At 36.8% G+C, this 12389-nt stretch overlaps 1 protein-coding gene across 1 annotated transcript; it reads right to left on the bottom strand.

Moving 5' to 3' along the window:
- Nucleotides 1-478: 478 nt before the first annotated feature.
- On the bottom strand, nt 479-11968 carry dctn2 (dynactin 2 (p50)). The gene is made up of 14 exons (XM_055214093.2): nt 11801-11968; nt 10999-11067; nt 5908-6004; nt 5764-5825; nt 5526-5624; nt 5276-5436; nt 5045-5195; nt 4908-4973; nt 4800-4838; nt 4180-4257; nt 2720-2791; nt 2530-2632; nt 2363-2454; nt 479-1079 (listed from the first exon to the last, which is right to left on the bottom strand). The coding sequence occupies exons 1-14, from the start codon at nt 11834-11836 to the stop codon at nt 993-995; spliced, it is 1212 nt and encodes a 403-aa protein (XP_055070068.1). The 5' UTR covers nt 11837-11968; the 3' UTR covers nt 479-992.
- Between the last annotated feature and the right edge of the window lie 421 nt (nt 11969-12389).

Raw genomic sequence — 12389 nt, 5'->3', positions numbered from 1 at the left:
GCAAAAACATCAAAAAATTCTTCAATTAAGATGCTTTTTCTTGATGAGCAAAACGACCCAACAAAACAAGTCTAGTTTTTAGACAAATTTTGTGCATAAAAAAGGGTTAAGCAAATTTTTCTTGAATTTAGTGTTTAAGAAAAATGTTTAAGATTTTTTTTGCTTGTTTTATGCACAAAATCACTTACATTTGATATTTTTGGTCTAAAAACTAGACTTCTTTTCTTGTGTCATTTTGCTCATCAAGAAAAAGCATGATTCTTACTAGGACTGGTTGTTAAAATCCATAACTTTCAGCACAAAAATTGGAAGATGTCATCTTGGGTGGAGTGAAATTTATACAGAACTCATGGTGCCACCATCTTAATTTAAGAATTTTTAGATACATTTACTAAAAACAAGACAAAAATACTAAGATTTTTTTTTCTAAAAAAATCATTTTTGCAGTGTAGGAGAGAAACTGTAAAAATGAAAGGTGTTTCTGAAAGCATGTTTAATTTTTTCTTTTGAAATCCTATCTTGGAAAATGATAATCATAAGATATGGACCGTTGCGCTTTGTAATAATACATTAGTGGTTACAAGCAATAACTCATAAGAACAGGTTCAATTACAGGCCTGAATATATTTATATACAACATCAGCATCTGAGATCCTTGAGCTCAGATCTATCAGGAAAAAGGATTTGAAATAAAACAAAAAACAACATCTTTAGATGCTACACAACTAAAGACACTAGAGATCAATCTGTAAACAGAAACGTCTTGGTTTCATAGGTTGACATTGAGACTGTATGTGTTTGTAATGGATGTACAGTATCTTAACTCCACAGAAAGAGATCAGGTGTTTTGTAGTGTGCGTTACATTTGGTCTCAACCTTCAACTGCAGTTTCATCTGTTTAAAGACAAACACAAAGGCAATACGAGGATAAAGAGCTTGAATCTAGTCGACGCAGATGACTTTCCACCTCATTCCTCAAAATAAACAAGATTTTATTTAGAGAGCTTCTTCATTCGCTGATCCAGGGCACCAAAGTTTTCCTCAACTGCAACCAGGTTCTCCTTCATCGTTTGCTGAACCTACAAATAAGAAAGTTGAATTAATGCACAGCTTGTAATAAATGACTCATTTATTTTAAAGTCCACCTGATCATTTTATCATACCATCAATATGCAATGCCTCCATGCACCAGCTCTGACCATAGATATATATGTACATAGATGCTACATTATGCAGTTTTAAATAGCTGCGAAGTCCAGTTTCACATTGCATACGTGAACTACGACACAAATTTGTTAAGCGCTGATGTTAACAGGTTAAAGTATTTATAATGCATGTGTAAGCATCACAGAAACAGAGCTGAAGCAGCAGTGCTACATTCATCGAGTCTATGCAGCATCCATACATAATATCTATCACTTGAACTACCAATCCACTCGTTCAACTGTGTTGACGTGATTGGCTAAATGTTGGTAACAGAGGAAATCAAGGTGATTTCAAACCGTGATTTTTAGAAATATCATATTTTAAGGACAAAATACTCTGTAATGGCGTTAAATATTCAATTTGCACATGGCTTGTCTTAAAGGTGCCATAGAATGCATTGGTGTTAAATTGTTGTGATATCTACAAAGAAGGTTTATGGCTTTATTAAGTGCAAAAATGATCCAGAGTCAGTTTTACATGTCCATTTACAACCCTATAGGATTTGTCTTTAGAATGAAATTATCTATTATTACCTTATTTGAAAGGGTCATGAATAATAATGTTGAGCTCTGCTCTGATTGGCTGTTTCTCCTTCAGTAGCTCTGTGTGTGTGTAAACAGATCTTATGTTTGAGTCTGTATCAGATTTTGAGGAATAATCAATTGTTTGGAGATTGTTAATGGACGTTTCTGTGTTGTAAGTTTGTGTTTTTTTCAGTATGAACCTGCAAAACGTAACTGTAACGTCAATACTAGAACTTCAGCCTAAACGCTAGCATATAGCATTAACTTTTAGCATTTTAACAACATTGTAATTAATTTTATGTGTAATTTAATGTTGTGGGTGTACATCTGGACTGTAACGTCACAGTTGGTGTTATGTTGAGGTTTGTCTGTTTTCCAGCAGTCGGTCTTTTGCATGCATGAGGTTTACATAAGAAGGAGGAAACAATCATGTTTGAGGCTCATGATATATCATTACCATGAACACAACTCTTATTATTCATCTATGACTAGATAAATACAGTTTTACATTCAATGGCACCTTTAAAACATATTAAAACACCATATAGACAAATAAAATTGCATTTTCATCACAAGAGGACTAGTGTAACAGGTTATAATAATCATGCATCATATAAGTGAAAGCCACAGACCTGTGTTAGCAGAGTGCTGTTGTCCTTCAGTGAGTTATTGATCATCTGTTGTGTTGTGTCCAGATGTGTGAGCAACTGACCGAACTGCATCGCTGAAAAACACAGTTACGGTAAGAGAGCGCACCTCATATGCTGTCGTTTCAGGCTGATAATAAATGATGTATTACCCTGTTCATGCAGTTCTTTAACAGCTATCAGACGCTGCACCACCTGCGGAAGTGAAGTGGCCATCGCATCCCACTTCTGAACCACATCATACAGCTGTGACACCTGCGTAAAAACACACACACAGTCAGTCATGAGACTCGAATACAGCGTGACATCATTACATCTGCAATCATCAGAAAGCATCTTGACCTTATTCTGGGTCTCAGCGTCTTCAATGGCTGCCTTGTGTTTTGCTATTTCATTCATCTTGCCCAGAACGCTCTGAAACAAACACAACACACACAAAAATCACTCGCTGGAGAAAAGCTCAGACTCACACAAAAATATGCACAACAAGTAAACATTTAACTCTTTTCAGTGCTTGGTCTTTATCATGGTAAAACACTACTGTGTAAGCTTTAAGATGATTATTATTTTAGATAATACATTTGGAGACCTCAATGTAAACATTTGTAAATCATAAACATGAACTCCTAGTGTAAACTAGGGATGTTCATTTCAGTTAATTGTCCTGACCAGTTTGTTAACCGAAAATTGACCGTTAACAGATTTTAATATTAAATTGTCATTGAATAAAAATACAGTAGACGGTTGTCTATGACCTGGTAAAAATAATACAACATTTTATTTCATTTGAACGTACAGCAACAGATCAACAACAGAACCAGGATTCATACATTATTAAATATTCACGCATAAGAGCACGCGATCAGGATTAATATACAATGAAAACAGACTCTGTCTCTTCATCATCTATCACATTGGCCATTTCTAAACCAGGACACATTTCAAAAAGTGTTGCTTTTGTGTCATCTTTATCTGTTTGTGCCCAACGAGAGATGTTTATGGTCAAGGACGAAGGTGATTAGTGAAGGTCTGGCTGGACACGGGCGAGACAGAGATATTTTTATCTTTTAACTAGTGCTGGGCAAAGATTAATCACAATTAATTGCATTCAAAATAAAAGGGATTTTAGCATAATATATGAGTGTGTGATGTGTGTAATTATTATGTATATATAAATACACACACATATGAAGAGTTTCCTCGCAAAACGAAATAATTTTTTTATTTTATTTTTCAGAAATCTCATTTTTTGGTTGTGGATTCGAATTAATATCAATTCAACTGCAGTTGGTTTGTTTTGATTTAAACCTTCATAACTTAAAAAATACAGCTAAGTAGCACCATAAAACAAAATAATAACATGATAACATAGTAATAAACATGTTGTGACAAAAATGTTAAAACAGATTTATCTCGTTTTGCAACAAAACTCTTCATATTCATGTATGTATTTAAGAAACATTTACATGTATATATATGTATTTATATTTATATAATATATATATATATATATATATATATATAAAAAAAATATGAAATGAATACATGTATGTGTGTGTGGTTAAATATACATAATAATTACACACAGTACACACACATATATTATGCAAAAAAACTTTTATTTTGTGTGCGATTAATCTTTGCCCAGCATTACTTTTAACTGATAATATTAATCGATCATAAATTATTACCTTTACTTAACCGGACAATATGAACATTCTTAGTGTAAAAGGTCTTAAACGTTTCTTTTACGGTGGCAAATATTCCCCAATGAGAGCATCAATCTGTGTCGTCATGGTTACCTGTAGTCTCACTTCAACCTGGTCCAGAGTAGCAGCATCCAGCGCACTGACCCGAGCCTGGAGAAGCTCTATAGTGTTCTACACAAACACATTAACATACAGATGACATCACGTGCATCATTATTACAGTCACCAAACACATGTTAGTCAGTCCCATAAGAAAAACGTGATTATGCGTTTGCATGATTCAATGCATTATCAGCCAAAGTATTTAGGTGGGGGCAGCATTTTTTCAAATACGCCGCACTTTCGCAGCATAAATTGCAGATTTCCATGCGCAAAATATGCTAGGTTTGCATGATTTCATAACCCCTGCATTTTTCGTAGCAAAAAGTCACATATATCTTAGCAGAAAGTTGAAAAATGTTGCATTTACTTCACACAAGTGCAGCCATGTCCATGGGATTGTTATGAAGTCATGTGATTATGTGACATGAACATCATTGAAAAGCTGCAAAAGGTGCAAATAGTTTTTGCATGTTCCTGCAATTTCATTGCATAAATATCCTGCATATTCCATCACATTTTTTAAGCAAACGTGCCGCAAGATCATTTTTGCCCGCAACAATCACAAAAAACAGTGTTTTTCTGGAAGGACTGGTTAGTGAGTGTATGCTTACCATCAGACTGACTCCCTGGACTCCAGCGCTGAGAGGACCCTGAAACACAAACACAGATTAAAAGCCTGTGGTTTATATCAGTACACATCTGCTGTTAGATATTTCTACCTGTTTCTCAGACCCTGAGCCCACAGCAGTCTCCAATTCAGCCAACCTCTTCTCCAGCTCAGCGATCTACAATCACAGACGGAAATCATTACATCACAAACACATCAGAGCTATGAGATGTTTCCAGAACGCTCTACCTTAGCCGACTCTGCGAACTTCTCTTGCTCCGGTCGGCTGTGAAGCTCATACAGAATCACTCCGTCGGGGCCTTTGGGCGCTGCAGACTTCCCCTCGGCTGCACCGCTGCTCCTGACGCCCCGCGCCGCCTCCAATTGAGTCAACAACCGCCTGCAAGGATCAGAATGAAAGTCAGCGATCGGCACTCCTACAAACAGCTCTCTACGGACGGGTGGTATCGTATCACTCACTTAGCGAGAGCTCCGTCAGGGTCGGTGAGGTTGATGTGAGCGTTGGGTCCGAGCACAGAGTCCAGATGAGCAGAAACCAGCTGCTGTTTGAGCTGTGCTGCCTGATTAGCCAAAGCCACTGGAGTCAAACCCTCTTCAGCACTGCTTTCTTTAGTGCTGCTCTGAATACACACACAGAGAGGCACTTTATGTGATTGTCCTGCTTTCTACAGGCGATTCAATAAACAAAACTAAGAGAATGGGTTGAAACCTGAATTTTCTCCACATCCTGACAGAGCTCATGAATCTCATTGACCAGTCGTTGATATTTCTGCTGAGGAGTTTCCTTCAGCCCACAGCCCTCAGCCAGCTGAGAAGAGACACACAACATCAGAGTTAACCTTATTTTATACTATTATCTGTTATAATATATTATTACACAGCTTGATTCTGATTGGCCAGTCACAACAATCCAACAGAGACTCATCATCCAGCAGTCAGTCCCTCACCAGCTCATATTCTCCAGACTCATATCCCACCCTGCGACTCTTACTGATGCGATCAGAGAAATCTGCAGACAGACACACAGAGGATCAGAAGCAAAGATCTTCAATATAAAGTCTCATTGAATCGTCAGAATACACCGTACTCACCCAGACCCTTAGCGCTGATGTGTTTGTCTTTAAATTTATCATAGGCAGCGTTTGGATTGACGACGATGCGCTCCACACTGTCACTGCACAACTCTTCCTGCGGGGGCAGCAAAGAGCAGTTAGAAATCATTCATAACATAAACAAAAATAGCCCCCTGTACCCTCATTCACTATTCCTTACATTAGTCACTAAAAGGAATGAAGGAAAATTAATTAGTGAATTTGTACACTTGATTGGACGACTAGCGGCTAGCTTCGGTTGCACCCTTATTGTTGCAGTGCATCATGGGATTGAACGAGTGCCCTCAATAGTGTCAGACACCACTAAAAATGGACTCTCGCTCAATAGTGCACTATTTAAGGGTATAGGGAGCCATTTTGGACAGAATTTTCAAGCTGAACAGATCATCAGCTTCTCAAGCTCTGATTGGCTGAATCATTGAGATCATTGAGTCTAATTAAAACATTGATTTTTATTTTAATCTTCAGTTAGAGCTCAATTTCTCCAAATCATTAGTTATATTCACACACAAGGACACACACACACATCTTCATGCATCAGTCAGTGTCACAACAGCACAAAACTCACAGCTCGTAGATAAATAGAGAGAGAGAATTAAACTGACAGCACAGATGTTTGCAGATCTACCAAACTTCTCATCTAGAACACTGCAGGCAACACTTGAACTAGATTTATATATCTGAAGAAAATGAGATTGCTAAACCATTCTTACATTACTAGGGAATTATGGGTGGTTGCCAGGGTATTGCTAAGCTATGATTAGATTTGAGACTCTTCTGTGTGGTAAGTTGCTTACTCTCATCCTCAAGTCTCTAGGATTTACTTTAGTTATAGTTAAGGTCAACACATCACTGCAAGTCTGTGGGATATTATAACAGGGCTCGAAATTGTGACCATTTTGGTCGCATGTGCTCCTAAAAATTATTTGGCACGACCTCAAAATATATTTAAGAGCATTTGTGCGACCTTATTTAGGAAACATTTGGATAAATTGTGGAATAATTAGGAACGTCTCAATGAAGAAACCAATGAAACTTTACAGAGACTCGTGCTCAGTTTTATGCTGTTTTTAGTTCATATTCAGAGCTGCTGTCAGAGTTCACGCAGATTTAATTGAGAAATGCGTTCGTCGAATACAAACTGACAACCCATCAAAATAAAAGTCAGTTGAACATAATGAAGTTGACAGAAATATATTATTATTGCTTAGTGAAATCTACTTTTAAAATAATTAAAATAAAGATTTTTAAGTAATATATTAACACTCAAAAGACATTTTATTTTTAATTCAAACAAAGATTTGTTATGCAGCACTTTAATAAAAAAAATGCAATGTTTTGATAAAATGTATTTGTTTTCATTTGATTATTTTAGAAAAGATAAATTACATTTTATGAATTCAATAAACATGCTGTTTGATAAGTGAAATGTAATTAACCATTAAAGAAAATGAAAAGTGAAAATAGAAAATCCAAAAAAATTAAAACAGAAAAAACTAATTAAAAAAAATCTATATAACTGAATAACCAAATTTAAAATAGCATTTTATATAGTTTTTATAGGGACGCAAATTTTAAGAATAAGAGCTTGTTTAAAAATGGCCAATCACAAGTCAAGTGTGTGGCAAATAATTTAAGATCAAGTTTGATTGTTCAAGCTTTTAATCTTCAGGATGGCGTTGTGGTGCTCTTATAATTTTCAATAAATGCTCCTTAATTTTTGCTGGTGCTCCTAACTTTTAAATTTGGGAGCACCAGTGCTACTAAAAAAGTTAATTTCGAGCCCTGTATAGTTTTATTGTCCACCAGCATTTCATCTCAATGATTTAAAGGTTAGGTAATGTGTATAGTACAAACAGTGATGTGTAATATTAGTGTTTTGGGTTTTGTTAAAATTGGGTTTATGAGTAACAGATATTGTGTTGTCTATACTAACATGAACATACAGATTCATCACAGACGAAGAGTTTGATCACACAGTGAGCTCATACAGGATTTGGACAGGTGTCAGGATTAATTGTTGTCAGGATGAAGGGGATTTTAATGTAAAACTCAATGTATTTAAGAGAACTTGAACAGAGAATTATGACTCTGAAGTTAAGCCGATAACCTTAATGATAATCTTTAAGTTGCCGTCTAATGTTTAGGAGTGTAAAAATACCCTTCAGCATCCATTGGACATGTGCTGTGACACATCATATTAATTTCTACAGATTAACGCTCAAATCCGAATAACAGTGTTAGTCCAAATGTGTGTTGAGTTCACAGATACACAAATCATGAGCCGACTGTGATCAGAGGATCTGATTGGTTTAGAAGTTAAAGGGGAATCAGAAACTCTTACCAGTTCCTATGGTTTCCCAAAGACAGTTAGAGCAAATAAAAGAAAAAAAGAGAGAGAAGGAAACAAGAAGAAAGTGAGGAGGAGAGAGAGAAACAGAGAGAGAGAAATATTAATGTAGTTATCATATGACAAGCACAACAGGAGCTGATGGGAAGGGAAAACAAAGTGTTGTGTTTTATCAGCGGATGAATGAGTCTGATCATTACAGTCACAGAAGATCTGATATCTACAGGCTCAAGCACAGAGTAACAGGGACCATCTATCAGTGCAATATTGATAAAAACATTGATTACTGCATTGCTATTTAAAGCTGCAATCTGTAACTTTTGAATCTGCTGTCTGCAAAACATTTTCACTTCAAATGTATTATTTTTGACAACTTTGAAAATTAATCTTGTTTACAGCAGCTTTACAAGGGACTGTAATCAGGAAAACACACAGCAAGATACAAAACAAATGTGAATGTTTCTGGAATGTATGCAGCAAGAAATGAAAGATAAAATGAAATAAAAGATATTTTTTCTTGTATCTTTCACAATTTTCTGGGGACCCCTTAGAATCTCCTGGGGGGCCCCCGGACCCCAGTTTAAAAAAAACCTGGTATAGACGGTTTCATCAGACGCACGCACATTGATGCAGTTAACAAATACCTTGTCATATAAATATATATAAATATGTTATAATTTACATTATACAGTACACATTTTACACAGTAACACTGGCTAACTGTAGTTTTTGATACACTTTAGCTATGATTTGAACTAAGGTCATCTACTAATTGTTTATTTTGCTTGTTAATGTTGTCACATCAAGATCTAGAGCCCAAAGTCCAATTTATAGTTGTGCATAAGGTCTATGCTGTAGCTACGCCATAGGTTATCCGTAGCCTCTGCGTAGCCTGATGTGCACCTCGCCAAATTTTAAAGGGATAGTTCGGCCAAAAACGATATTAAACCCATGATTTACTCACCCCCAGGCTGTCCGAGTTGCATATGTCCATCGTTTTTCAGACAAACACATTTTCGGATATTTTAGAAAATATTTGAGATATTTCTGTTCATTAAATGTTATGTTACGGGGTCCAGCAATAGTCCACGACCTTCAAGTCCAAAAAAGTGCGTCCATCCTACAAAAATTAAAACCACACGGCTCCAGGATGATAAACAAAGGTCTTCTGTGGGTAATCCGTGCGGTGTTTTTGTAGAAATATCCATATTTAAAATGTTATTAACTTTATAAACTAGCTTCCGGTAGCGCCGCCATTTTGGAGTGATGCGCATTCAGGATGAGAGCTTACGCAGCGTACAGAGTTTCTCTGCTGCTGCTCGGTGCCCCCGCCCTCCGAATTTGTCATACGTCACTAAGAAAAGTGCGTACACTACGCTAATCCTCTCTCCTGAGTCTAAGATGGCGGCGCTACCGGAAGCTAGTTTATAAAGTTAATAACATTTTAAATATGGATATTTCTACAAAAACACCGCACGGATTACCCACAGAAGACCTTTGTTTATCATCCTGGAGCCGTTTGGATTTAATTTGTGAAGGATGGACGCACTTTTTTGGACCTGAAGGTCGTGGACCACCGCTGGACCCCGCAACACCACACCCAATCAACAGAAAGATCTAAAATATTTTCTAAAATATCCGAAAATGTGTTTGTCTGAAAAACGATGGACATATGCAACTCGGACAGCTTGGGGGTGAGTAAATCATGGGTTTAATATCGTTTTTGGCCGAACTATCCCTTTAACAGCGCGTCAGTTTTACGTGGACTGAAAGCACTGTGATTGGTCCACTAGAACCCCTCCTGTCAGTTGAAAAAACTGCATCATAGGTATTTCCGTTTGCAACGGTGAGAACAAAGATTGGCCAAGTTGAGAAGTGATTTAAAAGTGACAAAAGTCGCTGTTTATTTACTTCCATTCGCTGTCTTCTTAAAACATACAGAAAAGCTGCTGTTTCTTCTTCGCTTGTGGGTTAAACTTGCCAAGCTGCTTCTTCATTGACGGTCGAGCTGCTATTGTGGTTACACACGTGGATACTGCCTACCAGCGGTGTGCATGTGTGTTTGCACGTCGATGACGCAGAAGTATATCTGAAAACCGACGCGTATCTTATGCCATCGCAGCTACACCGTAGGATAAAAGCACAACTATAACGAGCCGTTTAATATTCAAACAAATGTGAAGTTTCTGAGGAGGTAATGAGTGAGATGGAGCTCATGTCTAAAGGAACATAAAAGAGTTGACACAGCATCACATACAATACAGAGAAAAAAAGCTGTTACACGCACACACAAAACATCACTTTACAGCCTCAGCAACTTAATGTTAGACATGGACTCACAAACAACACTTTAGATTAGAAATAAAGCTACAAACAGTGTCTAACAGTGACAGATCTGCAATCGAGGATATAACATATATAAAATCACACAGTATAGAGGATCAAACACACATAAGCAATGGCACAAAAAGTTTGACTTTACTAATGAAATGAAGGAAATCAAATAATATCCTAATAATTGCCCCAGATGGATAAACAAACCAAAGGGAAGATTCAACCCATGCAGTTTCTGTGGTGAACACAAGGGCGTCTTACTTGCACAAACTAGTGTCCAGAGCAGGTCAAACAATGAAGATGGATTAGTGGGATGGGGAGGGAAAGTGTTAAGTCAGACACACATACTGTACTCAGGTCAGCTTATAACACACATGCACACTTACAGACTCAAACTGGGCCTGGTCATCTTCGGGCAGATCACTGGTCTCGTACACATCAGGCTCGTTGGATGCCTAAAAGGAAAATTAATGCCTTTTAATGTGACGTCATTCCAATAATGATTATGTGTTGGGTGGGGCGGGACTTGAATGATTAGGGACCAATAAACGATACAGACTGACAAACGTCCATTAGGAAACTTTATACACAATATTAACATCAATCATAGAGCTGGCCAACGCCCATCACAAACCGCTATTTATTACCGTCCACTCTCCAAAACAAACTTATATAACAATTTCTTTAGCTAACACATAAACAACAATGCTGAATTCATACTCATTTAAAACCATATTTGTACGTTTTGACTGTTTTATTTAAGCATCATCCCCAAACGCGAACTAACGTTAGTCATCACTAACCTCACCCATCTAAACAAACAAAGAAATACAGTTTTCAAAAACAACATAAAAACAATAACATGATGAGCATTACTGTGTGAATGACAACAGACTTAAACAGCTCGTGAATGTAACATCTCAGAAATATAGCCTGAGTGAGATTTTAACCGGGTGGCTTTATTTACTAAACCTGCTGTTATTAACTAGTAAGTTAATACAGATAACTTAGTTTGATCAAGTCTGCTTATATTTAATATAATAAGTTTATAAACAGGCGTGCCTTAATGATAGAAGTGACTGTATGAGTTTCAGTTTAATGAACATCGCTTGTCAGATCTGTGCTAATGCTAACACACACAAACACCGTTATTATTGTTGCTGTTTATGTGAGAAATTAAAAACTTACGATGCCCGGCAGGTTAGCATACTTCGGGTCAGCCATACTAGCGCGTTATGGACTGATAGTGACCTTAAAATACAACTATAGTTTGTGTAATGGTCAGTATGAAATGAGAAAAGACCGATGAATCCGCGCACAGGCCGCCTGCTACAATGACAGCTGACGTCACACAAACGAAACATCGCACTATCTCGCGAGGAATAGAGGAAACGCTCTTTAACTATAACATTTTTTAAAAACTTTTTATTAACAAAAATTGATGAACAACTAAATAAGAATAATACGAAACGACAATCCACACACAATTTAGTCTGGCAATTTTAAAACTTACACAAAAAAAAATTCGAGACGAAGGGCCTGTTTGCAATTTATTATTTAAAACTAACATCGTGTGGTGATAAATTGCTGGTCTTTTAGTTTTTCCACTTGTGAGACTGGTGTTGTTTAATGGTTTATAGGAGTATAGCAATGCATTAAATTTGACCTTAGAGGACTTTTATTCTGCTAGCATTGCAGTTTCAAAGTTTCTAGCTAAATCCTACGGTCAGAACTGCAGTACAGTATAATAAAAAATGTTTAAGGTTGTAGGTGCTGT

Source organism: Misgurnus anguillicaudatus, chromosome 8 (genome assembly GCF_027580225.2).
Source record: "Misgurnus anguillicaudatus chromosome 8, ASM2758022v2, whole genome shotgun sequence".
Taxonomy (NCBI): Eukaryota; Metazoa; Chordata; class Actinopteri; order Cypriniformes; family Cobitidae; genus Misgurnus; species Misgurnus anguillicaudatus.
Note: the sequence above shows the minus strand (reverse complement) of the source record. Positions and strands in the feature narration are given on the sequence as shown.

Bases quoted from the DNA above. Each gene is read 5' to 3' on its own strand.
- dctn2 (XM_055214093.2), bottom strand. From the start codon at position 11,836: ATGGCTGACCCGAAGTATGCTAACCTGCCGGGCATC. The intron at 6,005-10,998 runs GTAAGTGTGCAT...CTGCCCCCGCAG, and splicing joins ACCAGGCCCAGTTTGAGTCT to GAAGAGTTGTGCAGTGACAG. The intron at 4,258-4,799 runs GTAAGCATACAC...GTGTTTGTGTAG, and splicing joins TCCAGGGAGTCAGTCTGATG to AACACTATAGAGCTTCTCCA.